General features: G+C 49.1%; 5 protein-coding genes across 5 annotated transcripts; 2 read left to right on the forward strand and 3 right to left on the reverse strand.

Annotated features, from left to right (window-relative positions):
* Positions 1-5,653: 5,653 nt before the first annotated feature.
* On the reverse strand, positions 5,654-7,875 carry TRV_04665 (uncharacterized protein; the record flags this gene model as incomplete). Its single annotated transcript, XM_003021187.1, has 2 exons — positions 5,654-6,040; positions 6,109-7,875. The coding sequence occupies 2 exons, from the start codon at positions 7,873-7,875 to the stop codon at positions 5,654-5,656; spliced, it is 2,154 nt and encodes a 717-aa protein (XP_003021233.1).
* Positions 7,876-8,758: 883 nt separating this feature from the next.
* Positions 8,759-9,487, forward strand: TRV_04666 (uncharacterized protein; the record flags this gene model as incomplete). The annotated part of the gene is made up of 1 exon (XM_003021188.1): positions 8,759-9,487. The coding sequence occupies one exon, from the start codon at positions 8,759-8,761 to the stop codon at positions 9,485-9,487; it is 729 nt and encodes a 242-aa protein (XP_003021234.1).
* A 1,260-nt stretch (positions 9,488-10,747) lies between these two features.
* TRV_04667 (uncharacterized protein) lies at positions 10,748-12,413 on the forward strand (the record flags this gene model as incomplete). Its single annotated transcript, XM_003021189.1, has 5 exons — positions 10,748-10,754; positions 10,953-11,183; positions 11,240-12,061; positions 12,114-12,160; positions 12,288-12,413. 5 exons carry the CDS (start codon positions 10,748-10,750, stop codon positions 12,411-12,413), a joined length of 1,233 nt encoding a protein of 410 aa, XP_003021235.1.
* A 2,198-nt stretch (positions 12,414-14,611) lies between these two features.
* Positions 14,612-16,078, reverse strand: TRV_04668 (uncharacterized protein; the record flags this gene model as incomplete). Its single annotated transcript, XM_003021190.1, has 2 exons — positions 14,612-15,887; positions 15,951-16,078. The coding sequence occupies 2 exons, from the start codon at positions 16,076-16,078 to the stop codon at positions 14,612-14,614; spliced, it is 1,404 nt and encodes a 467-aa protein (XP_003021236.1).
* Positions 16,079-24,881: 8,803 nt separating this feature from the next.
* On the reverse strand, positions 24,882-25,154 carry TRV_04669 (uncharacterized protein; the record flags this gene model as incomplete). Its single annotated transcript, XM_003021191.1, has 1 exon — positions 24,882-25,154. One exon carries the CDS (start codon positions 25,152-25,154, stop codon positions 24,882-24,884), a length of 273 nt encoding a protein of 90 aa, XP_003021237.1.
* Positions 25,155-25,757: the final 603 nt, after the last annotated feature.

A 25,757-nucleotide genomic window follows, 5' to 3' on the forward strand; every position in this document is an offset into this window, starting at 1 on the left:
CTTTTTTGGACTAAATAATTGTGGGAAGGCCGGCCGCTACCTCGCAAGCTGAGGTCCCTTCCTGCACAGTTGACGTTACCTGGGACGAGCTAGCACCGAATGCACTCAAGCCCGGGAAGGCTGTTATATTACAGCCCCCTTCAAGTTTTTGGGGGCATCCGATGTCAAAACCAGGAACGTCGATCTCCCCAACTGATATGGTGGATCTTCTCCTTGCACCGCGGAAGCTGGGCAGTTGTGCATAAGCGACTGGGGAGAGGAAGGGTAAAAAAAAATTCCTCCCTTCGCCATAATCCTCCACGGCCGGAAATGGATATACTGTGCCTCAAGCCATCCTAGGGATATTACTCAATCAATCCACTCGCCTCCGATGTCAGGCCAGGTTTCCTGCTCCCTGTTTCACAGCATCTGGGGACAGACCAGACCGGTCCTGCATATCCTCTTTAAGGAGCACAAGTACTCCCGTACAATATCTCAATTACACCATTCTAAGAATGCACCTTTATACGAACGCTCAGTTGCTTTTTCACCATGAGTGCATTCAGTTCCTTGTACCCCTTCGCATGGACAAGGGGGAAAAAAAAAGCACGAAAAACAAAACAGAAAAAAAAAAAAAACTGGAAAGACATAGTTAACTAAAAAAACGTACTTCTTGAAAAAAAAAAAAAAAAAAAAGAATACAAAAAACAATTCACCCCTACCAGCTCGCGTACGAAGGGTGGGTGGTTACTTTGCTAGTTACCGGCGCACTGCGTTACCTGCCAGAATCTACATCAGGCCCGCTTGGCCTATGCATATGTTAGTTATCATACTTGCCGCCAACAGTGGACTTGCGGCTAGACAGGACTAGACTATTTATATCTTCACTTTTACCTCCTGAGCTTCGTTCATTTTTAATCTCACTCCAAGACCTCTTTTGTTATTGAATGTCATACATACATTTCGAACATGTGCGATTACGTTGAAGTCAATTACCAGTGTAGCCATATCCGACTGCTGGTCAGGGCATGGTGTGTTGTGTACCAGAAAACACAGAAACGATGTCCTCCAAATGTCGTTGCAAGGTATGTTTGCGCCTAGAGCTCGTTTCAAGTATTCAGAACTTGGGATATAACAATACAAGGAGGCAACTAACACGACTCCTGGATATAGCGAGACCCGGCCTGGGGATAAATGCGGTATTACCTCCTTCCTTTCAAACAGATTCTTTTTGATATTTTCCTCTGCCTCCAAGTCTATTTATACGGCCAATCTTTCAAAATATTATATTCAATTGATACCTAACATGTTTATTGTGTAATCCAGGGGACTGCAGGAAAAAGGAGCAATCTGCCGTTGCCTCTCAATCTTCCTAACAGAGAGCCACGGACTCAAGCGTCCACTTTGACCTGCCCAAATCCTCCTCCCCCTCAGCAGGACCTGTTTCTATTAACGTACGGTGCGAAATTCGGGGGGATCTGCTTGCGCCTCGATACCATAGTTATTCCCTCCCCCTTCATTTTGCAACTCTGTTTTCACTACGAATGTCTCATGTCTCTATGGGAGAACTGTCACGCAACAGCAACGAAGACGAAGAAGATGATGAAACCAAATTTGTTAACAGTGGTCTCGTGCGGTGGAGGGGCGGCCTCGACTCGGGCATTCTCTTACTTTTCTCGGCGTTGGATTTTTGCATACTTCACTGATCTTCTTTGGCTGGTTTGGCAAAAGCATACATTTTTACGAGTGATATTGACTTTTACCTTTTCTTCTTCCCTCCCTTGCACGGTCTGGGCTCTGGGGTCAAGAGGCACAGCCTGAACATATCTTCTTTAAAGGACCGTCGATCGCAGGCAAGCTCGATATGTATTTGTCAAGAGAGAGTCTAGGAAACATGCCTTCTTTTTCATGAGATAACTAGTTATTGGCTTTGGAGGTTCTTTTCTTTTTCTGCATAGCTACATAGTTACGTGCGGAATATACTGCGTGCCTCGTGAACCCATAACGTCACAGCAATTGATACTTTGGCCAAATGAATTGCTCATCCCTTAGCAATCAGTGTTTGGGGGGCTTGAAATAACAACGACTCCGTTAAATTTGGCCATGCCATCCATCCCACCCTCAAAATGGGCTTGTTTACGTGCGTTGTCGAAGGATTACACCTTTCGCCAGCGCCCCACACATCCCGCGCCGTGAAGCGCTGCTTGAAACCCTCTAAGAGCCGTTCAGAGAGTCAGCGGTTGCTATCTTCACCATCCAGCCCTTGCATGGTTTGCGCCCGCTGGTTCCTGTCACCAATACCATGCCCTACTGTCCGCCCACTGGTGGGTCTCATCAGATACATCATATTGCTGCAAGGAGCGATAGGAGAGGGGAGCACGAGAAGAAGGTTGGCCAGCTGCGTCCAGGCCGCTTGGGGAAACGAGAAGAAGGGCCACAGGCGCGCTGTATAGTTCTCTGATGGTTGAGACACGCGGTAACTAGTTGACTGTTCAAGGGGGTTCCGGTCTGGCACGTATTTGGGCTATAAAAACAGACACCCGATATTTGGTTGTCTCGGTGCCTCTCTGTACGGAGTATATGCAGGTGATATACAGAGCTAACCAGTTAACTACCATACTCCGTATATCAGGCAAGAATAACCAAAACGTCTGCAGGTCATGTCTCCATCATGATAAAAAAGAACACCGTCCACTTGGCATGGGAGATCCTCGCCCATGTTTATCAACCACGCCTCCATGGACTTCAATCTCCAGGACTGCGAGGGTGATGTGACAGCCTACTTTCAGGGCCACTAGTTGATAGACACCTATTCACGAGAGTTCGACTTTGCTTCTCCATCGCTATAGGGTGTGTGGGCTTGATATTGCCTGTCCCGCTTTGAAACTTGTCAGATTCGTCTCGGTTCTTTTGACAGCTTGCGTACCAGGGCTAACGGCAGTTAACCATGAGACCGTCTAACTAACTAGCCAACGGCCTCGTTATCGTGTACCGCAGAAGAAAGAGTATATATCGTTGATATATCAATCTCGATGCATCTCGCACGCACAGGCCTTAAAAGAAGCGCCTGATATAAACACCGTGCGTCGACTGGTCCAGTCAAGATGCGCCGCAAAAACATGTTTGATTTCTTTTTCCTTTTGCTTCTTCTTCTTCTCTTCCTTTCTTTTTCCCTTGAATCAACCTCTTCTCTTGCTTTCACCACATCCCCGAAACAATCTGCCTTTATTATCTGCATAATGCGGAGACGGTCCGCCCCTCACCCCTCTAAGGACGCTTCTTCTTCTGCTTCTTCTTCAGCCCGCAGTCAATCCACTCGCCAATATCTCCTCCTAACGGGCCCTTCTCTTACAAATATTTCCTTATCCCGGGTCTGATTCCAAAAGGAAAAACCCCTCCCTCCCTGCCGCCCCTTTTTACCAACGTGATGGCGTGGGCTTGCGTTGAAAGTTCAACCCCACCAGCCGAGCATGGATACACCCAGTCGGGGAGTATATCTACCTCCCTAAGATGGACTTCGCCTATGCACTGCATCTCTAGTTCGTCCGTCTCTACAGCTGCCAGTGGCCCTTTACCTAAACGGGACGTTGAATACGTGCCCAGTTAAGCCTCTTGCATTAGAACATATGGTTCTTCCGATAAAGATCTCTGCTTGCCGGTGCCGCCTACGTATAGGAAGAACTGTTGCAAGTTCCCCTACCTGCAAAGGCAGGGTAGGTGTACTCTAGAGTACATGGTTGTATGATGCGGGCTAGATTGAAGTATAAGTTAGCCTACATGGACTAGGAAAAAGCAATGGGACATATACTTAAGTACTGTAGACCAGAAGTTTAAAAAGGGGGAGAGTGAGGATATGCATGGATGCAATGGAGATCTGGCTTTTTCTCCAAGCCACATCGGATTCGGGACCAAGGGCGCTGGTACGGAACGGTTCCCTGTGTCAATCACTGTCTCTGACTGTGGTTGTGGTATACCATGGGAGCATGGAAGATATCAGCCCGTGCTCATTCTGTGCGCTTTTGGCTCTGGTAAGTCAACCAATACAAAATACGACCGGACCTAAGGAGTAATTGGTCCCAGACGTGTCATTAGTGTACTAATCTCCTGACGTACAGAAAGCATGCATTCGCCTTGCATCGTTTCTATCTAGTGGGTATACTCCGTACCGGGGATGCGTTTCCTAGACAAACGTCAGAGTGGTCCGAGTACCCAGCCTTTAAAATCGAGTGCATATGGACAGAAAACACTCGGATCAAAGCTCATCGTTAGTTGGGTCGAACAAGTGCTTCGAAAAAAGAAATGGAATCGGACAGCCAAGAACGGAGTAGTTAGCTAGGGGGCTGATTCTATATTCAAGTGACTCAAAGCTTCTCGGGATTGGGCATCTTAAAGGTCAAGGATAATTTATCTGTTTCATGTTTATCTGATGCAACCGCAAGGTAAACTGCCAGTATGCATATTCTATAAGGGGAAGTGAGCTGGTTGGGCGTCAGCCAGGTAGTTCCAAAGCAGGCCTTGGACTGGATCGGTGTCTACTCTGTACTTGCTATATTAATTAAGTCGACAGTGCACAGATCGATCGATCTACCAGGCAACTAGTTAGGCGAGAAACTGATGACATACGTCTGTTAGTTACACCGCAGGGAAGCGAGGGTCAAGATCCTGCGTAGTGCAGGGCAACGCAGCTGAGCCTTATCCTGATTCAGGGGACACCCTCCCTGTAGCTGAGAACAATAATGAAGCCGAAGAAACAATAACTTAACGGATACCATGAGAGTGCCGGAGCTTGAGGAGGAAAGGAAGGTTGAATCGGCCGGGTCGGACGGGCCGTTCCTTTTGCCTTCTGTCATTAATCACGTTTAGCTATATTGCTTGTTGTAGAGGTAACTATCGGACGGAGGGATGGTGGAGTTCCCCCTTTACCTACTACTATATCCAACCCAACACCAGCTGACTGGGTACACGAGGCGATGATGCAAGACAAGAGCAACGTTTATAGCAGCTGTTCGCCTGTTCGTTAATGGAGATGGGCTTCGGCAGGAGATTTTTTCGCATTTTATTCTATTTATTCCAATTATACACGAGTAGAGTAAGAATACGCGGAGTACAGACGGTCGTTTCGAAAAGCCTTTTCCCACATTGCATATGGGGGAAGCCAAAATGGGGAAAAACAAAAGGGACGGAGCAGATAATTCGGGCAAACATGCGAAAATGAAGTCCGAGTGTGGCGTCTCGCGTAGGTATATATCGAATAGATGAGGAGGGGAAAGAAGAGTGCGGGAAGTTTGAAGTTTTGAGGGAGGTCAAAAAGAAAAGAAAAAAGAAAATAAGAAAGGGATGGAGGTTGTGAGGAAGATTTCCGGACTCATTTTTTTTGGGAAGAGAGAAGGTTGAAGAGGAGGTAAGAGGAGATCGTCCCGATTTGAAGCGGATCCAAGAGAAGATGCCATTCGATCACGCAGCAGAGGTAGCAGTATGTATCAGTAAGTGCTTGCTAATCATACTAGTAGTAGCAGTAGTAGTTCAACATGAGTTGAAATAATACACATATCAAAATATATAGCTTTGATGCTTGGAGAAACACAATTTATCTCTCTCCAGTTCTCTCCACTATGCGAGCGCTGATTTTGATGAATCACGGCCGGTCGTCTGTCTCTCCATGGCGCATTGTAGCTCACTTTGAGGTAGAGGTGCTGCCAGTGACAGGATTTATATGGACGGAAGTCAGAGCTTCCGGTAGCTTTATCGGTGTCTTCGAAGGCATTAATATCTTGTCGAGCTTCTCACCCTTTATTATCCTCTCCATCTCCTCTTTGGTTAGGGTCTCGTACTCGAGCAGGGCGCGAGTTAGGAGTTCGAGTTCGTGGCGATGCTCCTTCAAGATAGCCGACGCGCGAGCGCTAGCTTCGTCAACTAGACGGCGTACCTCATCCTCAATGTCCTGCTTTGTTGACGCAGAGAGCATGTCATAACCGGTGTTCAAGTCGACGTTGCCTAGCTTTTTAGAGTAACCATATTGTGTCACCAAGGTAAAAGCAGTTTGCGTTGCACTTCGAATGTCCTGTATTGTAACAAGGTTAATAAACGGTAAAACATTAACGAAAGAAACAGAGGTTTTAATAAACTTACACCCGAGATACCGCTGGAAACTCTGTCAGGTCCATATATAAGTTCTTCAGCCGCCCGGCCGCCCATGGAGACATCGATGTCGGAAATATACTCTGTATAATCCTTTGAAACAATGTCCATCTCCGGCAAGAAATGAGTTGTTCCCAACGACACTCCTCTAGGGACAATGGTGATCTTGTAAAGCGGCATGGCATCAGGCGAGAAATAAGCAACAAGGGCATGCCCAGCTTCATGATACGCGGTCTTTAGCTTGTCTTCGTCTCTAAGCATGCGGTTGCGGGCCTCTGCACCCATCAAGATCTTATCCTTGGCGTAGTCAAAGTCCTCGGGGCCAACCTTGGCTTTCTTGTCCCTGCTGGCGCGGATAGCAGCTTGGTTGATGAGGTTCTCGAGATCAGCACCAGAGAATCCGGGAGTTCCACGAGCAATGACAGTAGCGTCGACTTCAGTGCTGACTTGAATGTTCTTCATGTGGTGGTTCAAAATGTCAACTCGGCCACGAACATCGGGAAGATTGACATCGACCTTTCTGTCGAATCGGCCAGGTCGGGTTAAAGCTTTGTCAAGGAGTTCCGGGAAGTTGGTTGCCGCAATTATGATAACACCGCTTGTCTGAGAGAAGCCGTCGAGTTCGGTAAGAAGCTGGTTGAGAGTCTGTTTGACATAGGCTGCATCTCGTTCGTTTCGCTTGGCGCCAATGGCATCAAGCTCATCGATGAAGATGATAGCTGGTGCTTTGGCCCGGGCCTGGGCAAACAGTTCACGGACACGCTTAGCTCCAACACCAACGTATATCTCGTCAAACTCGGAGCCGGACATGTAGAAGAAAGGAACGCCTGCTTCTCCAGCAACAGCTCTGGCAAGGAGCGTTTTACCGGTTCCGGGAGGGCCAACAAGAAGTATACCTTTGGGGAGTTTGCCGCCTAGGGAAGAGAATCGCTCAGGGTTAGACAAGAATTCAACAAGCTCTTGCAGTTCATCCTTTGCCTCGTCACAACCGTGAACATCACTGAATCTGACGGTTTGATGTTCCGGCTTGGCTTCGTTGGCCTGCGAGCCTCTGACATTCTTCATGATACCAGTGGTCTCGACAAAGACGGTAACAAGCAGAAGCGAAAAGTATGTGATGAATCCAAAAAAGAGGAAGAACCTAACCCAGCGGAAGATGGAGCTGCCGAGAGACTCGTCAACAACGACATATAGGGGGGTATCTTTGGCCCCCGTGCCGCTGTTCTTGTTGGATATGCCGATTTGACCTCCATATGAACGAGCAGCCACTGCCTGGCCGATGGCCTGGAGCTGATCAGCACTCAAATTCTGATTTGCGGGGTTGAGTTGCTGCTGCTGTTGGCCTTGACCGAGGGCCTGTTCGCTGCCGCTGCCAACTTTCTGGAGTGCCTTTGCGTAGACAGCTTCAGACAGAGAGTTACTAGCGAATTTCCCGCTGCGGTACCGTTCAATTATGATCCCGGGCATGTTTGCTTTTAACAGCGCATTGTAGAAAGAGTTTTGAGCGGCAGCACTCCCGGGGTTGTTGTTTGCAGATCTTTCCATACGCGCGAGGACATTCTGTGAAGATCCTCCGAAGAGAAACCTTTGACATTGGAGCGGAGATAGACCGGTTGGTTTGGGGACGGGAGACGGACGGTTGAGTTGGGCAAAGGATAGAGTTGAATGGTGGCGTCTTGGTGTTGTTGCGAATCGAGAGAGCTGCGAGCTGAGGCTAGCTGCACGGCTACCTAGAATGATTGTCAGGTTGTCACACATTGTTTTTTTTTAAGCCCGAATAGAAGTGCACTGCGTACCCTGTAGCAACATTGTTGGGGGAGAAGACTGGTGGCGTAGGGAAAGGTTCAGTTCCGCGGCTGCTCTGAGCGTATCTACCCCAAGTCCGTCAGGCAGCGTGACCGGAGCCTAACGCAACGTGTGAGCCGTCGTTCATCCCAGATATAGGCAGTTGTATATAGACCTACCGAGCAAGGTGTGTCGTTCCGTGCCGTTTGCCCTGGCCTTCTCACTGATGACGCATGATACGCACGCGAGCCGGAGACAGCTGCCTGGCGGCCTCCCCACGGCGCCGAGAGCACATTTGACACTGACGGCCACAGGTCAGAGGTCACGGCCGCAATATTCTACCGCACACAGCCATCGTTAGCCTGCATGTCCGTCGTTGGGAGAGCTGGCGTATGTTCGACTTACCGGGAGGCCGAGGTGCGCGTGGAACGCCATGCCTCAACCGCTCGATTTTCGCACAGAAAAAGAGGCAGAAGAGGACTAGATGTGATTGCAAGACACGGCTAGGTAGAGGGCGATGATAGCAGCCATGCCCGTCGCCGGCTGATCTCGGGGTTCGTTTTGCTGTTTTGCTTGCTGGTCTTCGTCTTTTTTTTTCTCTCTCTTTCTTCTGCGGCTTTCGCGATGTTCGAAGTTGAAGAAAAACCGTTGGAGTTGCCACTTCCGGATGCTGACTAAGCGAGCACATTTATTTCGAGGGACGTCAAAGGAAGCGAAAAGAAGACATCGCGACATCAACAAGAGACGACGACGACGGTGATAAACGATGAAGATAGAGATGGAGATGGAGATGGCGTCTACATAGCTGGAGGAGCAGTACGGAGGAGCTCAGGAAGCTGGCGATGCCGTGCTCAGCATGTCCCGGAGACACATCGTCCTGACGGGCGCACCAGTGCCTAGCTCTCTGTGCTGGGAGGAAGACGAGCTGGAGACGGCCGGCAGCAAGACGCACCACGCAGCGGCCGAAGCTCGATGGAGGAGCCTGGAGAAGGTCAGGGAGACTACGGTGTTGACTGGGCCCATCGACGAGGGCGAATGGTTCTTTACAGCGGGCGCCGTGCAGAGATACAGCGGCGAGTCCGTCAGCGGGCTCGAGACGACGGCCCTGTCTGCGTTTTATGAGCAGTCCTTTGCACTGCATGAAGGCATCTCATCTGGCTCCTTTGACAATGATGATACGAGGTCCTTTGGTGACGACGACTCCACTGCTGGCTTGATTGACAGTCCAGAAGGGGACGCTTCATCCCTGCTGCCAACGGGCTCCCAACTTCGATCGACCGTCCGCCCCCATTTGAGCGACCTTGAGGACATCCCCAAGGCAGTGTATGTCAATGGGCTGGCTCCACGGGTTGTCACAGTCAACCTGATAGTGGCTGTTATCTCAGTCGAGCAGCGTCGTCGAGTACGCACTCGCTGGGGACGAGCCATGGACCTGGTCGAGCTGCTGGTCGGCGACGAAACGAAATCAGGATTTCGTATTAGCTGCTGGCTTCCGCCGCGAGATGATCTTCATCAGCTCCAGCAGCAGCAGCAGCAGCCAAAGCAGAGCCCGCTGGGAGTCCCTGGAGGAAGTCCGCCCATGTGACATCGTCCTTCTCCGATCAGTAGCGCTGGGAACCTTCCGGGGCCAAGTATACGGGCAGAGTCTGCGCAACAACTTGACCAGCCTGGACCTGCTGCACCGGAGACCTGTCGATGAGATGGACTCTGAGGGTCCCTACCCAGCACGGCGTCTAGATGGCCCTGCCACAGACAGCCACGACCCGCAGATGGCAAAAGTCGCCAGAGTCAGGTCCTGGATGCTCGACTTTATCGGACCGGCCCGTGAACAGGTTAACCGGCTCCCTCCAGATACTCAAGAATAATAATAATCGACTCAATCATTGAAAGCTTTTTTTCCAACGGATCAGCTTGACCTTGTCCTTCCTTGTATACTCTCTACTCTAATTCTTGTACTCCATATATTCCCTCTCTTTATTCCTACCAAGTTCCCAGAGTTAAACCCCACGTAGTTACTTAGTAGCATCTTGAATCTCTGAATAGTAGTATCAAGTGGGACATCACGCAACCTATCATCTCGATGCATGTTTCACCCCGTGTTCGAATTATTACAACCGTGTCCTTTCAATTCATCCTCCTCGCTCCTGTCTGTCGGCCAGTCTGCCTCTCCTGTCGATTAGCTGCTCGTCCGTACTCTGCCCTGTGAGGACACGCCACCAACGACAGAGCCCCAGGGGAGAGGCTTGCGAATCCTCGAGATACGGTGGACCGCCCTGGCGCCGGCTCATTCGATTGATAGAGCAGTTGTATGGATCCCTGGGTCGGTTTCAGGGCCGCGACGCTCTGGGGAGTGGCCAGGGGGGTGAGCTGATACCTGCGAGTACATTACCACCCGCGCATTTTTATATGCACCAGCAGGTATCCTGATGTACCTCAGGGGCGCTTCATCTCCACTTGCACTGGAAAATTTTGGCTTTGCCATGCCGCGGGTTTGCCCTATTGCACCGTCGCCCTCGCCCAGCTGACTTTACTTCACTCTGGCGGGAGAGAGAGAGCGAGCGAGCGAGCGAACAAACACCAAACATCCCCCCCCAAGCAGGCAAATCACACGTACAGGACAACTCCCTTCGTCTCTCCCAAGCCCCTGAGCACCAACGCCCCGGCAGCGACTATAAAGAAAAGGCAGCACGACGTCGAGCAGATCTCAGTCTTCTCGTTTCCTCTTCCTGACCCTCTCCTGACCACCATCTAATATCTGGCTGTTTCGGCTGCTCGTCCCGCGCTCCTTGCACCGCCCTCCTTCTCCCTCTCAGAAGAGCTATCAGAACACCACCAACAGCCCACCATGAAGGGTACGCTGGGCCTCTTCTTCTCTCGTCGGCTGCGTCTCGGGCCACTGCTGACGTCTGTATAGCTTTAATTCTCGTCGGCGGCTTTGGAACCCGTCTCAGACCATTGGTACGTGGCATATAGAGAGGGCCCTCCCTCGATCGAAAACTGAGACAGACAACGGGCTCCCACCTCCAATTGCCCGCGAAGAACACGACCAGAAGCTGACCTGGAACGACAGACTCTCACTCTCCCCAAGCCATTGGTCGAGTTTGCCAACCGTCCTATGATCCTCCACCAGGTCGAGAGCTTGGCTGCTGCTGGTGTCACTGATATCGTCCTCGCGGTCAACTACCGCCCAGATGTCATGGTTTCGGCCCTCAAGAAGGTAGCTTCCCCTCAATTTCTCTCTCTCCTTGACGGTGATGCAAAAGGGGCTAACATGAACCGCAGTATGAGGAAATGTACAATGTCAAGATCGAGTTCTCCGTCGAGTCTGAGCCCCTAGGCACCGCCGGTCCCCTTAAGCTTGCCGAGAAGATCCTGGGCAAGGATGACTCGCCCTTCTTCGTCCTCAACTCGGACGTCATCTGCGAATACCCCTTCCAGGCCCTTGCAGACTTCCACAAGGCCCACGGCGACGAGGGCACCATTGTCGTCACCAAGGTCGAGGAACCCTCCAAGTACGGTGTCGTAGTTCACAAGCCAAACCACCCTTCCCGCATCGACCGCTTCGTCGAGAAGCCAGTCGAGTTCGTCGGCAACCGCATCAACGCCGGCATCTACATCCTCAACCCCAGCGTTCTCAAGCGCATCGAGCTTCGCCCAACCTCCATTGAACAAGAGACCTTCCCTGCCATATGCAAGGACGGCCAGCTGCACTCCTTTGACCTTGAGGGTTTCTGGATGGACGTCGGCCAGCCCAAGGACTTCCTCAGTGGAACCTGTCTCTACCTCACCTCTCTCACCAAGCAGGGCTCCAAGCTGCTCGCCTCCCCCAGCGAGCCCTATGTCCACGGCGGAAACGTCCTCGTCGACCCCTCCGCGAAGATTGGCAAGAACTGCCGTATTGGTCCCAACGTGACTATCGGACCCAACGTCGTCATTGGCGATGGCGTCCGTCTCCAGAGATGCGTCCTGCTCGCTAACAGCAAGGTCAAGGACCACGCCTGGGTCAAGTCCAGCATCATCGGCTGGAACAGCTCCGTCGGCCGCTGGGCTCGTCTCGAGAACGTCTCGGTCCTGGGTGATGACGTGACTATCGGTGATGAGGTCTACGTCAACGGTGGCTCTATCCTCCCTCACAAGAGCATCAAGCAGAACGTCGACTGTAAGTCACACACACACACGCTCTCTCTCTCTCTATATATACCCCCTTATAGCTCTGTTTACATGTCTAACTAACCTGTCTAGCTCCTTCAATCATTATGTAAATGCACACCTACTCAAACGACATGAACGGGCTTGATCCTGCACCTACATATGATAATAAAGAAATCAACGTCTCTCCATAATCTGCAACTCGGGCGGTACGAAGTCAGGGGCCATGACCATAGATCGGATGGATGGGTGCTTTTTCTTCCTCCTCCGGTCTTCTCTTCCACTTGCTTTCTTCTTCTTCTTTCTTCTTGCTCCTTGATGGCTCACTTCTTTTGCTAACCTACCCTTCTTTGCTCTTTTAATCTCTTAATCCTCTGCATGTTGCATCCATCCATCTCTTCCGCCCACCTTTTACCATTGCTCACTTTATGTATAGCGAACATTTTACCCCTTTTCCTCTCTCCACTCCCCCCCTATATCTATTATCGCTTTCGTCTTCCATTCTCCACTGCTGGGCTGGGTTTATTCTATTATCTGCTTTTTTTTACTCCTTTAGTTGCCTTTTATTCCTGTTTTGCAACCTTGCTTTGCCTTGCATTTTTAATCGCCCCCTTTTTACCGCCAGGGTCTTTCTTCAAGCTCATGCTTTCACCTTTTATCCCCCTTTTATTCTCTCTTCCCCCCAAAAAAATCATCCTACTGCAGCATTTTATGATGGAAAACACGAAAGGCAGCGTTCGAGTGTGGTGCGGTGGCTATGGTAGTTAGCTTGTATCCCACAATGGCATATATTTATTCAGCCTTCATCGATTCACAGTGCAAGATCAGGAATATTATTACGCGTCCAGGAAGGTCGTATGACTTGATCTCGTCGCATGATCCGGCGATTTGGAATACGACGCCGATAAGGAAACAATGCCAAACTATTAAGAGGAAAGCATCGGGCTCTTATATTTGTGAAACCTGGCCGGTCGGTCCAAAGGTTGAGCTTATAATGCTCCGAATTGGCTCTGGCGCGATTTATCCAGTAGAGGAATGGGGGAAAATATTGCAGCTGCGTCATTCAGCTTTGTGAAATGCGGATAGGGGGTTGGGAATGAATGATATCCAACTTTGAAGACGCCATTTTTTCGACATATTCCTGCCCCCTTTTTACCTGTCTACGACCCGAATTCGGTGAAATGTGAATTCACAAAAAATAGACTCAAGGAAGACCGGATCACTAGTTAGTTAACTAGATATTTAAGCTTAATAATATTTCTGGGGCAGTGCATTATAGTTGCCGTTCGATCTCATCTTCGTCAATAATAGAAATTGGTTATATGCTTGATCAGCTACTTTCCCGGGTCAATAATCGCCTCATTATGATCCGCTTTCTCCTTAGCAAATTATAACAGACGTTTCAAGAGGTAATATGAACTCATCAATTAACCATTTATTCCCATTAAATATGGACGTATATTCTATTTATGACGTTATTACTGTATAATTAATTGCCATTTAACGGGGGTTACATGCAGGATGTAGGTTAACCACGGCTATCTGCTTGTGTATGTTTACACTCGTATGCCACACCACGGAGTCAATCTTCTCGTCCCTCGCAAGAACCCTCACTTGCGATAAACTAACTAGTTACTAGCTTAATTACTTCCTTCAAATGCTTGTTTGATGTCTTGATAAACAATCGCAAGGACAAGGGAACTATTTAGACTTTGCGCGGCTATTCCGCGCGCTTAAGTCTCAACGTCACCCATCTTTCTTCCATCCATTCACCATGGCCTACGATGCATAGACTGCCCAGCAAGATACGAAACAAGATGCCCCTGTGATACCCTTTACTGAACACTTAAGAATATGATGACGAGATGATAACGATGATAGGCTTCTGACTTCCTTTCCCTCTAGGGGAGGATGGGTATCATATCCGGCATGGAAAATATGTCTTGATATGCCCGTTTGTTCCGCCGTGACCTTGGGTCATATTGCTACACTGACTAGGGTCAGTGTACAGTCCTATCATCTTTGTGTACCTCAGACCAACTGCTATCACCAAAATTCCGGATGAGGCCAATTCCTAGATACAATACATGGGAGCTAGCCCACTCTCCATAATCTATGGTCTGGAGTTCTCTCTAACATTGGCTCGCAGGCACACGACACTGCAAAGCGACGCCTGGATTCTCTACTGGCTGTTGCTATGCCTCTTAAATGGCAAATGGTACAATATGACAGCTATAGAAGTAGTCATACTCGTAGTGCTAAGGCTATATCCTCGTCTCAGGAGGATAACGATGATGATGATGTTTATCCTTCCTTTAAGTTACCAAAGTCTTAAAAACATGTATGTTGGCGAATTTATCATACACAGAGATGGTAAGGTAGCGTAGATTCGGCAGTTTTAAACAACACTTCGCTCGTATGACCTCATCATAACATAATTTGAATGAGTATTTGTATATGTCATAAATATTAAAGGTTGTATGTAGCAAGAATCACCGTGGATTACACACATATCCACCGGTAAGAAATGAGAATATAGTAGACAAAAAATTGCTGAATATCAAGATTTAACATTGTTAGCCTCCTCTCTGGAAAGAAGATCCTCCCACCTAAGTCTCAACGTTTCCATCTGTTTCCAGCAATCTCGTCCGGCATCAACAAATGCTGTTTTTTCTTCCGCCGTGAGGTCTGTAGCGCCACGCTTCCGTCTTCGTAGTTTATCAGCTTCCAGAACCGCCGGGCCAACTACACCGGCGTATCCCCAGCCCTCAACCTCTGTAGAAGCAACGCACTGTCTCCCAAGTCTGTCGCATGCTGAACCCCACTTTGGTTTCCCCCCACCTAAACGCTCATATTCTGCCTCAGCACCGTCTAGTGTTGATTTAGGGGAAAGACTCAGCCAGACTGTTGCATTAGCCCCAGAGTATGGGTCTATAACATGCCATGGTGACCCCATAAGCCGTGCTATCCAGCTTACAAACATCATGCTCCAGACAAGGGGAAGTGCAAGGGGAACAATGGAGGTAGAGCAAATTCCGGGATGGCTGAGGTACATCTTAGGTCTTGTATAGGTGGCTGAGTTGGTATCCATACCGCTGCATGTCGACGGGGTGAGATACTTATCTGCCCAAGGGGCTGAGGAAGAAAGCGGCTCGGTTAGAATCAGGAGATCGGTCAAGTACTTGACAGACTGGTACGACTCCGCAACCTTGAGACCTTGCATATCATTAACGCTGAAAAGCTCCCTTGTTGATTCAAGACTAGAAGTCCAAATCACTCGTGCAGGCTTGAGCGTGGACTTGCCCAACACTGAGAGCAGATAATGCGTCAACATGTAATGTCCAAATACATTAGCGCAAAAGATCTTGCCCATTGGTGGTTCGTCAGGCTGAGAAGTTTGTTTTCTGTTCATAACCCCGACGTTACTATAGGTATAGCGGGCTGGCCAGGTAAGTGCATATATTGTGTCTGTCAAAACACACCAAAAAGCTAACGGCCAATTGATCCCTGTGAAACCTGCGATCCCGGCATTGAGTATGAGGATATCAAGTTTGGGTATTTCTGCAACAACTCGTCTGGCCATGGCGCGAACGGAGAGAAGATCACAGAGGTCAACGTGTTCAGGCTTAAATGTTATGCGCGACTCCGCTTTGGCCGCTCCTTCGAGGCCCCATAGCTTCCTTGCCGTAGCTCGCAGGTGGTTTTTCAGTTGCGCAAGGGTCTCGTTGCTCTTTTTCTCGCTGCGGGTGGTAAATATCAGGGTGAGAGATTGGTTATCTGGCCGTGAGACAAGGAATTCATCCATCAATCGGCAGCATGTCGAGAAGCCTAGGCCACTGATAACTCCCGGACTCGTTAGCCATTGCACTCGTTTTCTCGAGAAGGGCACCATGTCTTACCTGTTCGTGCCTGTAATTAAGATATACGTCTCTTCTTCTGCCATATTTAAGTGTAGAGCCTTTCTCCCTTGCTGTCCCTTTACTGTCTTCTTCTCCTCCGGCTTCCTCCTCGTCGTCTTTATCTTCATCTTTTATCGCTACAGAAAGCTTTCTTTGTCATGTTCCTGGCACGTGACTCCATTGTTGGCTTATGTAAGATATCGCGCTTGAACTTCCGCAAACAAACCTGACGAACTTCAACGTCGACAAAGAAAAAACATCACCACAAGCGAAGACGAGGACGAAGATGAAGACGAAGAGTGGCCAAAGGGACAAAGGCAGCAGAAGACCGAGGCTTCCGTGACAATGTGAGCTTGCCCTTAGGGAGCGAGAATGCGTATATTCGCCGGTTGTCTTTTTCCTCGTATACTCGAGGGGTTGAGACGGGAGCAACGTCTATCAAGCACACCGCCGAGAACGAGATATACTTACATTGAATGGCCACACCATCTCAGCCAGGTTCTCAATATATTTGAGTATAACGGTTCTTGGCTTCTCACCTTTTATCGGCCGTATCTATAGAGCTGCCAACGAGCTCAAGTGATGTACAAAAGTATGCGCTATGCAAGTTGGGGCAGGGTGTGCCATCCTTCAGCCGTCCAAGGATTAGGAGGGCTGTCAATCTATCCCAACTTTCAAAATGCCCAACAATAGCAAGCGGCTTGACAGTGTCGAGAGGGGTATCTTTAAACGCCCTTCTCTCTCTATCTGGTTAAGGGACTGTTCGACTGTTTTCTTTTCTTTTCTTTCTTTCATTATTTCTTTCTTTCTTACTTTCTTTTTTTTTCGCCGTTCCCTTATAATATTAACGACAGTCACTTGTTCGCAAATACACGTGGGTGCGACGTCGTGTCTGGCATCTTCATCCATGCACACTAATCTCGGTTGAGCGGGATGCGGAAACGAGAAACGGGAAATGGGGTAACGACGGGTGCTGTAAAACGACCAAGTGTAACAGGCGACATGCGGGCGAGCGTTCAACGAGCATGATATGGCCTTCAAAGGTGGAAGCAGCATAACGATGCGGAATTGAAGATTTTACTCCTCTCACCTCCTCTTTACCCCCTGCCTTTGCATGTCGCATGCAATGGACACATTTCTCATGTTCTCACCGCTAGAAATTCCTTTTTCTCCGTTTCTTTCCCCCGTCTCCTTTCAATTCGACAATTCATTGAATTTGATATTTCAGGTTTCGACTGCATCTGGCTTTTCTGCGCCCGTGGCAAAGGGCCCAGAGAATCCAATGGCTAGGAACATAAAAACCGAGGAGGATATTCTTGATGTACCGTGGCGATGAGAAGAAAGGTTGAAAAGGAGCATGGGCAGTGTCGTCTTGACATTCTCAGGCTGGCTGGGCGATACTGCGTTTCAGCATGGACTATACCGAATGGGTATAACCTCGCTTCCGAAACAAACAGCATTTGATCACGCAATGCATTGTTCAGTAAGTGTGCAGTGATGCGGAGAGGCCGAAAAGAACAGAATGCAAATTATACTCGATGCAAAAGGTAAAAAGGACGATGGAGGGGAAAACAAGTAGTTTGTTCGGCCTGGAGTGTTAGCGAGCAAATTAACCATCCTGGACCCAAGAGAAGATCTACTCACTTTACTACTCACATCCTGGCCAACTGGTGAACCTCTGTATGAACTTCGGCTTCATTCAAAGACGATGATCGTCGGCTATGAACTTTCTCTGTTCCAAATATCTTTGACTTAGGAATCTTTCCAAGTCGAATTAAGCCCAGAACACCCATATCGGCGATCTAAAATGCCATACGAGTATGGTTTCGATTCAATCCATTGTCAATCCGGGGTCGCAGTACGCCTGGCTTTGCCTTGTCTCACCTCTGCTACAGAGTACTCCTGATAGCAAAATACTCCGTAAACTCGGGGTAGAACGGGTTAAGGTCACATCGTCTGCTCGTGATGGATAGACACGCTCATGCCAGCGGCAGAGCCAAATGCAAAAGCCAAAAATGAAAAGGTCTCTGTATCATCCCAGTTCGATGTCAAATAATGTCATGCAACGATCGATCGAGTATTGAGAAGTATGAAGAGAGATGATCCAAGCCTACCAGACACAGCCTACGATATTACATAAAAGAAACCAGCCCTTCAACACTCAACCAACGTGACCTTACTTGTTGACGTTGACATGAGTCGACGAAGCTCATGTCAACAAGCTTGAGTATCGTCGGTAAAGTACGATACACACACCATGGTCACCCCTCTCCATGCCTGTGTATAATTCTGTACGGAATCCCTGCAAGAAAACATCACAACTGGAGATAATAACCGAAAAGCCAAGATACCAAGACACTATGGTTGCGCTACTTGTCACTTTCGAGAGGCAGAAGCCAGGTTCGATGCTTGTGTGCGTTGTGAGTCTTGATTCCATACGTATATGTGAGTAGCGATATAACTCCAGGATGGTGCTGGAAATATTTGTTGTCATCGATGCTGTGCAGCTGGTCAACGGCGGCGGGAGTGGACCGCAGGCAGGGCTGCGGAAAGCAAGGCTAGCCAATCTCAACAACGACGGCGGAAATTCCTTCTCTTATTGTAGAGTGGACAAGGGGTATGCAGGTCGGTCTGGATTGAGCTCCTTTTCCCACATCTGCTAGATGGGAAAGCTAGCCCATTCTCTCGGTGTCAACCAACAAAATTCCCATAAAACCAACAGCGAACTTGCATGCATGAACGGAAGGGGGGAGAAAAGGGGAGGGAGAGCGGAAAAGGACAAGGCAAGGAAGAGAGGCAAGAAAATGAGACTATAATCACGGCCAACACTGAAGTATGGTGTTTTGCTGAGGCCAATACGGGAGTAAGGCTTCGATCTGTTATTCTCCATATTATCCAAAGTGATCAGAGAGGGAAAGAAACACCCCTGTCCCAGTCCCGTCCGCATCTCCGTCCGTTAGTGTTAGTTCGCTCGATAGCGCGGCCTCTCCAATTTCCCTCTGACAAATGTGGGTATCAAGCTTATATTATCTAGATTCCTAGCCACCAAGACGGCTGCGGCCTCAACTCCGTGTTCTCGGGACGGTCAGCGCGCGGAGAACGATGGCCAAGTGTGCTATGCTCCATACGGGTACCAGGCAATGGAGTCCTCAAAAAGACTGGGGAATGCCGGGCTCCCGACATTATCTCCAAGAGATGAACCGAAAAACGAATTGTGGTTGCCTTTTAGCGGCGGAGTCGCCGTTAGTCCACCTCTTCGAACCCCGTGTTCTGGGGTTGAAGTTTGCTGGCATGGCATGGCATGTGGTCTGATACAGGCTGAGCGCCGCAACTAAACTGGAATCAGTTAAGTGATGCCTCGCTCCTGGGAGCTCTAAGGGAGGATGGGAAACATGGGAAGGGCCAAATCCGTTGCTCGGGACGGCCCCTTTTTATGCACACTATCAATTTTTCGATTTCTCTAATGGCTTTTGCAATACTCCTATCAGGAACATGTGAAAGTCGCGCTTAAGGTGGTCAGTCTAGTAATGGCCCTTGTAAGTATTGGTAACGACGGTACCGCCTGCCGTTGATACAAGCGAGCACTGCGAAACTAGGCGTATAAGCCAGGTAACGGCCTGTGACTAGTGTGGGCGTTGTTTGGGTTGGGACTTGTTCCTTTTTTTTTTTTTTTTTTTTTTGGCTTTCTTCTTGTCCCGTCCTGAACTTGTGGTTCGGTTCGGCGATGAATCTGCGTTTTCTCGCCAACGATGGAGTATGGTTTGAGAGACAGGAGATAGACAGCCAATGCTAAGGCTCAGGGAGGAATTGAGGAGTGAGGAGAGGACGGCGATGGACGAGTCTCATTCGATGGCGAAGATACTATGAATAGAAGTTGATCGTCGGGGAGAGATGGCTCGGGACAGAGTCGAGATACTGTTCTCGATGCTCGTTTCGGATGGAACAGCAACCTATCTGGGGTTAACCAGCCGAAAGCCAGGCTGGGAGAGAACCTGAACCAGGCACTGTTGAAGCTTGTGGATTGGGTCCGGCTGATTGCTCCGAGATGAGTACGATGCGTCTAAATAACTATACGGGTTGCCGGGCAATGCTCCCTAACTTGGGCAGATGGAGTGTCTCCTCCGGGAGTGTACGGACTACATACACGGACGAAGTCATGAAGTACGGGGTGCATATCGAGCTGTCGCGTGCAGTGTTTGAGCCCAGTCTGAAGAGTACGGAGCATCAACCGCACATCGTGTGGCAGCCGATGGTCTGCATCCACAATTTGTCCCGACACTTTCGGACAAGGTCTTGGTTCTGGAGCCTCAAAAGATTCACATTGTTGTTCTCTTCAAAATGCGCCGACAATCAATCGCCCACGCCCCAGCCTGTGGGTAGGTACGACGAAGGAAGCGATACGGAGTATATAAATATCAATCAATCATGAGCCAGCAATGACGGACAGCAGGATGTGGGGAAAAAGAAACAAAGGCTGATAAAAGCAAGCAAAGTTGGTATTTTTGCCCTGTGTTTGTGTTGATAAAATATTGCGTGGACGCAAGTGGCAAGCCATGTCGATCTGCGCCGCCCGTTGAAACAGAGGATGGCAGTTCGAAACGAGAACTATAAGGCACGTACTTGTGGAGAGACGAGGAGACGGGATCGAAGATAGATCTTTGATAGTTCCTCGTTACCTTTCTACTGTGCAGGTTGATGTTCGATGTGTATCGACTCCGACTATGTACCCTGTACATCCATTGAACACCACCCAACTTTCCGAGCGGCGAACGATACCCAGCCTACCGCCGTTACTCCTGCCATCGTCATCTAGCTGTTTGATGGCATACGCCATAGAGGCTGCCAAACAGCTTCCGCAACTATCATATCTCCTAGCCGAGGTCGCCCGTTTCTCAATATCGACGGACCGAGACAGAAACATCTTTAGCTCCCGTCTCTTCGCCGTTTCAGTCCTTCGAGCTCTTGTTCCGCACATTGGCCTAATCAGGATCATTGTGGCTCTGCATGTCCTATCTTCATTAGACCCGGGATAAGGGTGCGAACTTGGTATGAGCGCGGAGATCCCACGCTATTGTGTTTGCGCAGTCCCATAACATCGATTATTCTCCTCCTTCGGTCTAGATAACGATGCTTTTGCGATTCTGATCAATCTCTAGCGTCAAGCTGAGTAAGGGACATAATTAGGTGTATTTGTCACGTCTATCAATTGCGTGGCTTTAACTTTTCTCAAATCCCATAGAGCGAGGAGGTCGTTCGTATCCCTGGAAGCGATGGCTCTGGACTTGTGCATCGCCATCTCCTGGTCCCGTCTTCTGATCCGGAGGCGACGGTTACTGTTACTGCTGTAGAAATGCAGCCTGGCGCAGAATGGCAACTACACAGTACTTGCTAGTCAATTTAGTGTCGAGCCAGGGCCGGGTGGGTGCCTGGGACGAGCGAGCGGGTGGTTCGTGCCTTCGAGCTGCAAGTCAACCTCAACCATGGGTAGTGTTTATGCTTGATACTCATGATGCCTGATGCTTGTCTCTCTGTATCTGCCCTCGACTTACCAGTTGACCCCTTGATGCCTGTACGTCTTGCGTAAGCAGCGTCCTTCGCTGGCCACCAAGCAGACGCGAAGAGATTGCAGGGGCTGGCTGCAAGTCCATGTACCTTGGTGGTAGTGGTAACTTTGAATTCGCCGGTCAGCTTTCTTTCCTTTTTCCAGTTTGCCTTTGCTTTTTGTCTCCCTCCCTTACTGTTTCTGGTATCGGCTTGGCTGATGCTGCTGTCCAGAAGAGTTACATATCATTGCTCTGAGATGATGATATATTTTAATAGATGACTTGCATTTGAACGGGAGCAAGGATATGGGTTATACGGACAGCACCATATAGCGTCGGCCAACTCTTCCGCTCCAACTGACTGCGAGCTTTTGACGGTATCTCGCCCAGCCTTTCGTATCATCTCATCTCGCGGGTCATATTGCCATCGCCATCAGCTCTGGTCCGAAGCAAAGTCTCAAGAATCGAAATGAAATGCCGTGCTTAGCTGATGATTATCAAGCAGCAAGCTCTATAGTCTCGATATCAGTCAAGACAAAAGCTAGAGCTCCATCTGCTAGCCAACCTAGTATTTCTTGTTGTGAATATCTCGTTGTTGTTGTTTGCTGTTAGAAAAAAAAAAAATAAATAACAATAATGCAACGGAAGTCGCCCTCGTTGCGTGTTCAACCACATGGAGAGGAATGGAGACAAACAAGTGATCCACTCACTAGTACTCCAAATGGAGTAACAATATGTTGATGATAAGTATTATATATAATTTTATGCCGCAGGAGAAAAGGGACCTGACATTGACTGTGTCAAGTTGGCTGTCGGGATCGTCTGGTACGGAGTAGATTGTGGGCGTTTGGGATGGCCACCGTCGTGGCGCTCTGGCGTGTCGATGCATGCACCTTCGTATACGCTGTACCCATATATTTGATGGTCCAATTACTCTCTTGGTAGATTGTAGACGCCGATGGAGAAGAGTAAGAAGTAAGTATTTAGGCAGGGCGGAGAAGATGGAGTTACAGATGGAGCTCTTCCCCTTTCTATCGACCCACTGAAGACGGGAGCTAGTACTCTGTATCAGGTTACTTTTATATGGGAGATTTCTGTTATTGCACGTTGAGATCTTGTAAGTATGCATCTACATACCGGCCAACAGTGACAGAAGTACCTAGATACGGAAGAACTGAGAACTCCTTGCCAGTGATAATAATTTCCATTTCGACGGCATATTTCTTTGCTTTTCCCTCCATTTTCCCCCTTTCCCCTAGTTTACCATTAAGTAATACAATCCTTGCCATCGCATTCTCTATCGTTTCCCGCCGCATTTCTCGGCCGCTATTGATCGAAGATGGATATTCATCTATATCATTTATTGATTTTTCTTCTTTCCCTCGTCTTTTTGCGGCCTCTTGCTCCCTGTTCAGTCTGGTCTGGCTGCTTGGAAGGGTGCGGGGAGGCGTCCATCCATCCTCGTATCCTTCTTCGCAGCGGCACGATAGTCAGTCGATAGATAGCTTACACTGATGGCGTACGCTAGTAACTGTACCTCACAGTGGGAGAAACTTGCCTGTACTCCGTTAAAGCAAGCCTAGGTGGAAGTAAGTGATATTCGTCGTATGGACGGGCCACCCTTGACGAGATAGATGTGAGGACATGGTCAAGAGACAGCATTCCCAACAGGCCGGCTCGTCAGGTGGATAAGACGTAGTTAGTACGCCCAGCCAGTTGGAGCCAGACGTATGTACACACTTCGTAAGTGCTTGAGCTGAGTCCATACACATTCACACACCACGACGTTAGTGGATCTTGATATCCCGCCTGGCGCTCGCCGGCCTCCTCAAACCGCCGTTCTTGTTGGTGGAATATCGATGTGTACACTCCCTCAGCGTTTTTTTTTCTCACTCGCTTCACATATCTGTCATCCCACCGCTTGCTTCAGCCTGCCACATGGCCACTCCCCCCTTTTTGTCATTCTTTTTTGCTTCTCGCCTCGACTGGGGACAGTGGGGGTGACTGCCAATGAGGTAGCAGACAGGCTTGCTGGGTGGGAGGCAATGCAGATGCAAGGCAAAGATGGCTGCAGCTATACCATGCACGCAGCCCGTAACGTATGCGAGATGAAATGTACTTTCTCGAAGGGCACATCTTCATACAGTACCCCGTACCTTTCTGGCAGAACAGAGAGCAGAGTGAAGGGCACGTACGACGAGCCAAGGAAGCACAGGGGCAGGGACAAGGGCCAGGGACAAACTCGCTCAATCGATGACAGAACAAAATCATGTAATCGATAATGGACGGAGACAAAAAGTCAGGCAAACCAACTTGACCTGTTGGTTCAAGGACGAGGACGAAAAAGAGCGATGTACTCCCTCCTCTCGTAACCCCCCGCTCCATCTGTGCCTTTTTTTTTTCGAATGTTCACAGGAAGGCAGAAGAGAAAAGAAAAGAAAAGAAAAACGAGCTCACAAAAAACAAAATATGCCTGTCTCCTGTTCTGGCTGTTCTTGAATCAGTTTATTCTGAATCCCTCGATTGGCTGATGCACTCACACGATGAGAGAAAGAGGCAACTTCAACCTCAATCTGTGCCGCTTTCTGCCCGTTGAGGGAGGATTTCTATGTACGAACTCCGTGCATATCGTCTTCTCCCTTTTCGGTTACCCCCTCCACCAAGCAGCGTTGAATCCAGCATCAGGCCAGCAAGCCAGAGAGCAAGCCAACAAGCCTACAGGCCGCCCGCAAGGTCCAGCCGAGTCTGCACAGGGCAAGTCACCCTTTAACCAGCGGATCGGTGCTGGTCCTGTCAGTGTCTCTTGTCTCTTGACCGTGTACGGGCTAAGTAAGTGTATGATATGTAGTACCAGACACATGGGGTTCGACGCCACCGTTGCATAGACAAAAAGGCAGAGGCCGCGGAGACATGCAGCATCCCAACGGCATTAACTGTCAGGCCAAGGTGTACAAGCTCTGCCTGTGCTGTGTGCTTCTTGTCTCTGTCCATCAGGTCCTGTTGTTTCTGTGACAATTATTATTGATAATCGAGGTATCCCTGTTAGCCGTCTATCGATCGATCTGATCGATCGAGCCGGGTAGCGTAGGATTCCACTATATGCTGGCAATGTATGTAAGTATATGGCTCCATATCGCCCTTATACTCCGGCCTCTCGCTCGCTGTCCGCTGGCTTGTTCGAGTCGCCTGCGTGATTGTTGATGTCCAGCCAAGCGCCATCCGGGAGTCATGCTGAGTCAGCGGTACGAGTATGTAACGCCTGTACCGGTATGTAAAGTGTTACTCGTTTTATACACCCGTTTAGGTCTAGCTCCGCCAAGAGATCATCCGAAAAAGTGTTAACCTTAAAAAACGCTTGACCCACACTTAACTTAAACCTTATTCGCTCCTAACCTAACCTTCTTTTTCTCTCCTTCTTGGACATCAGAAGAAAAATAACACTAGAAGAAAAAAAACAAAAAAAGGCCCTCGCCATCCTCCTCGCTGTCTCGTTCTTCTTCGTCTCCTGCTGTCTCTCTGCCTCCTCCTCCTCTCCACCCCCATCCGTCTCTTCTCCACGTCCGCCGCCCACACACCAGACGAACGAATATCCACCTGCTAGTCTCTTAGTCTTGTTGCTTTGCTTTTTCCTTCCCCCCCCCGTCTTCCTTTGCTCTCTCATCCCTCGCCGCAAACACCGGCGCCCTGGAAGGCTAGTCAACCACTTGGCTCCTCCAAAAGAAACATACACATCGAGAATCTCGGTGGTGCTTCTCCTGCGCGGTGTTTCCTTTTTTGATACTCCGTACAAGAAAAAAAAAAAATAAAAGAGAGGATATCGAAGTCAAGCCAGACGCAGGGCTGGGTCTGTCTGCTTCGAACAAGGCCGCCTTGCTTTTTCCACTGTGGTTTCACCCTCGTTCTTCTCCTTCTCTGCCACTGCTTCTTCTGCCTCTTCTCTTTTTTTTTGCCCTTCTCATTTTCTTTTCTTTTCTTCTTTGCTTTCTAACTGTAAGCTTTTTTTGCTTTTGACTTTGGCTTTGCTTTCTTCTCTTTTGCCCTGCCGCCGCTACGAACTCACAGGGAGAGCAGTGAGATCGCTTGCTGCCGATTACTGTTGCTATCTGGCTGCTGGGCTCGCTGCTATTTCATTTGCTCCCCTCGTTTGTTTCATGCTTCATCACTATAATATTATATTAAGATCGCTGCTCGCACTCCTCCGGCCTCGACCTAGTCTCTCACATCACTCCCCATAACCTCTATCAAAAGGCCCATTAACACTCGA

The sequence above is a fragment of the Trichophyton verrucosum genome (assembly GCF_000151505.1).
Source record: "Trichophyton verrucosum HKI 0517 chromosome Unknown contig00360_1.f1.exp, whole genome shotgun sequence".
In the NCBI taxonomy this organism is placed as follows: Eukaryota; Fungi; Ascomycota; class Eurotiomycetes; order Onygenales; family Arthrodermataceae; genus Trichophyton; species Trichophyton verrucosum.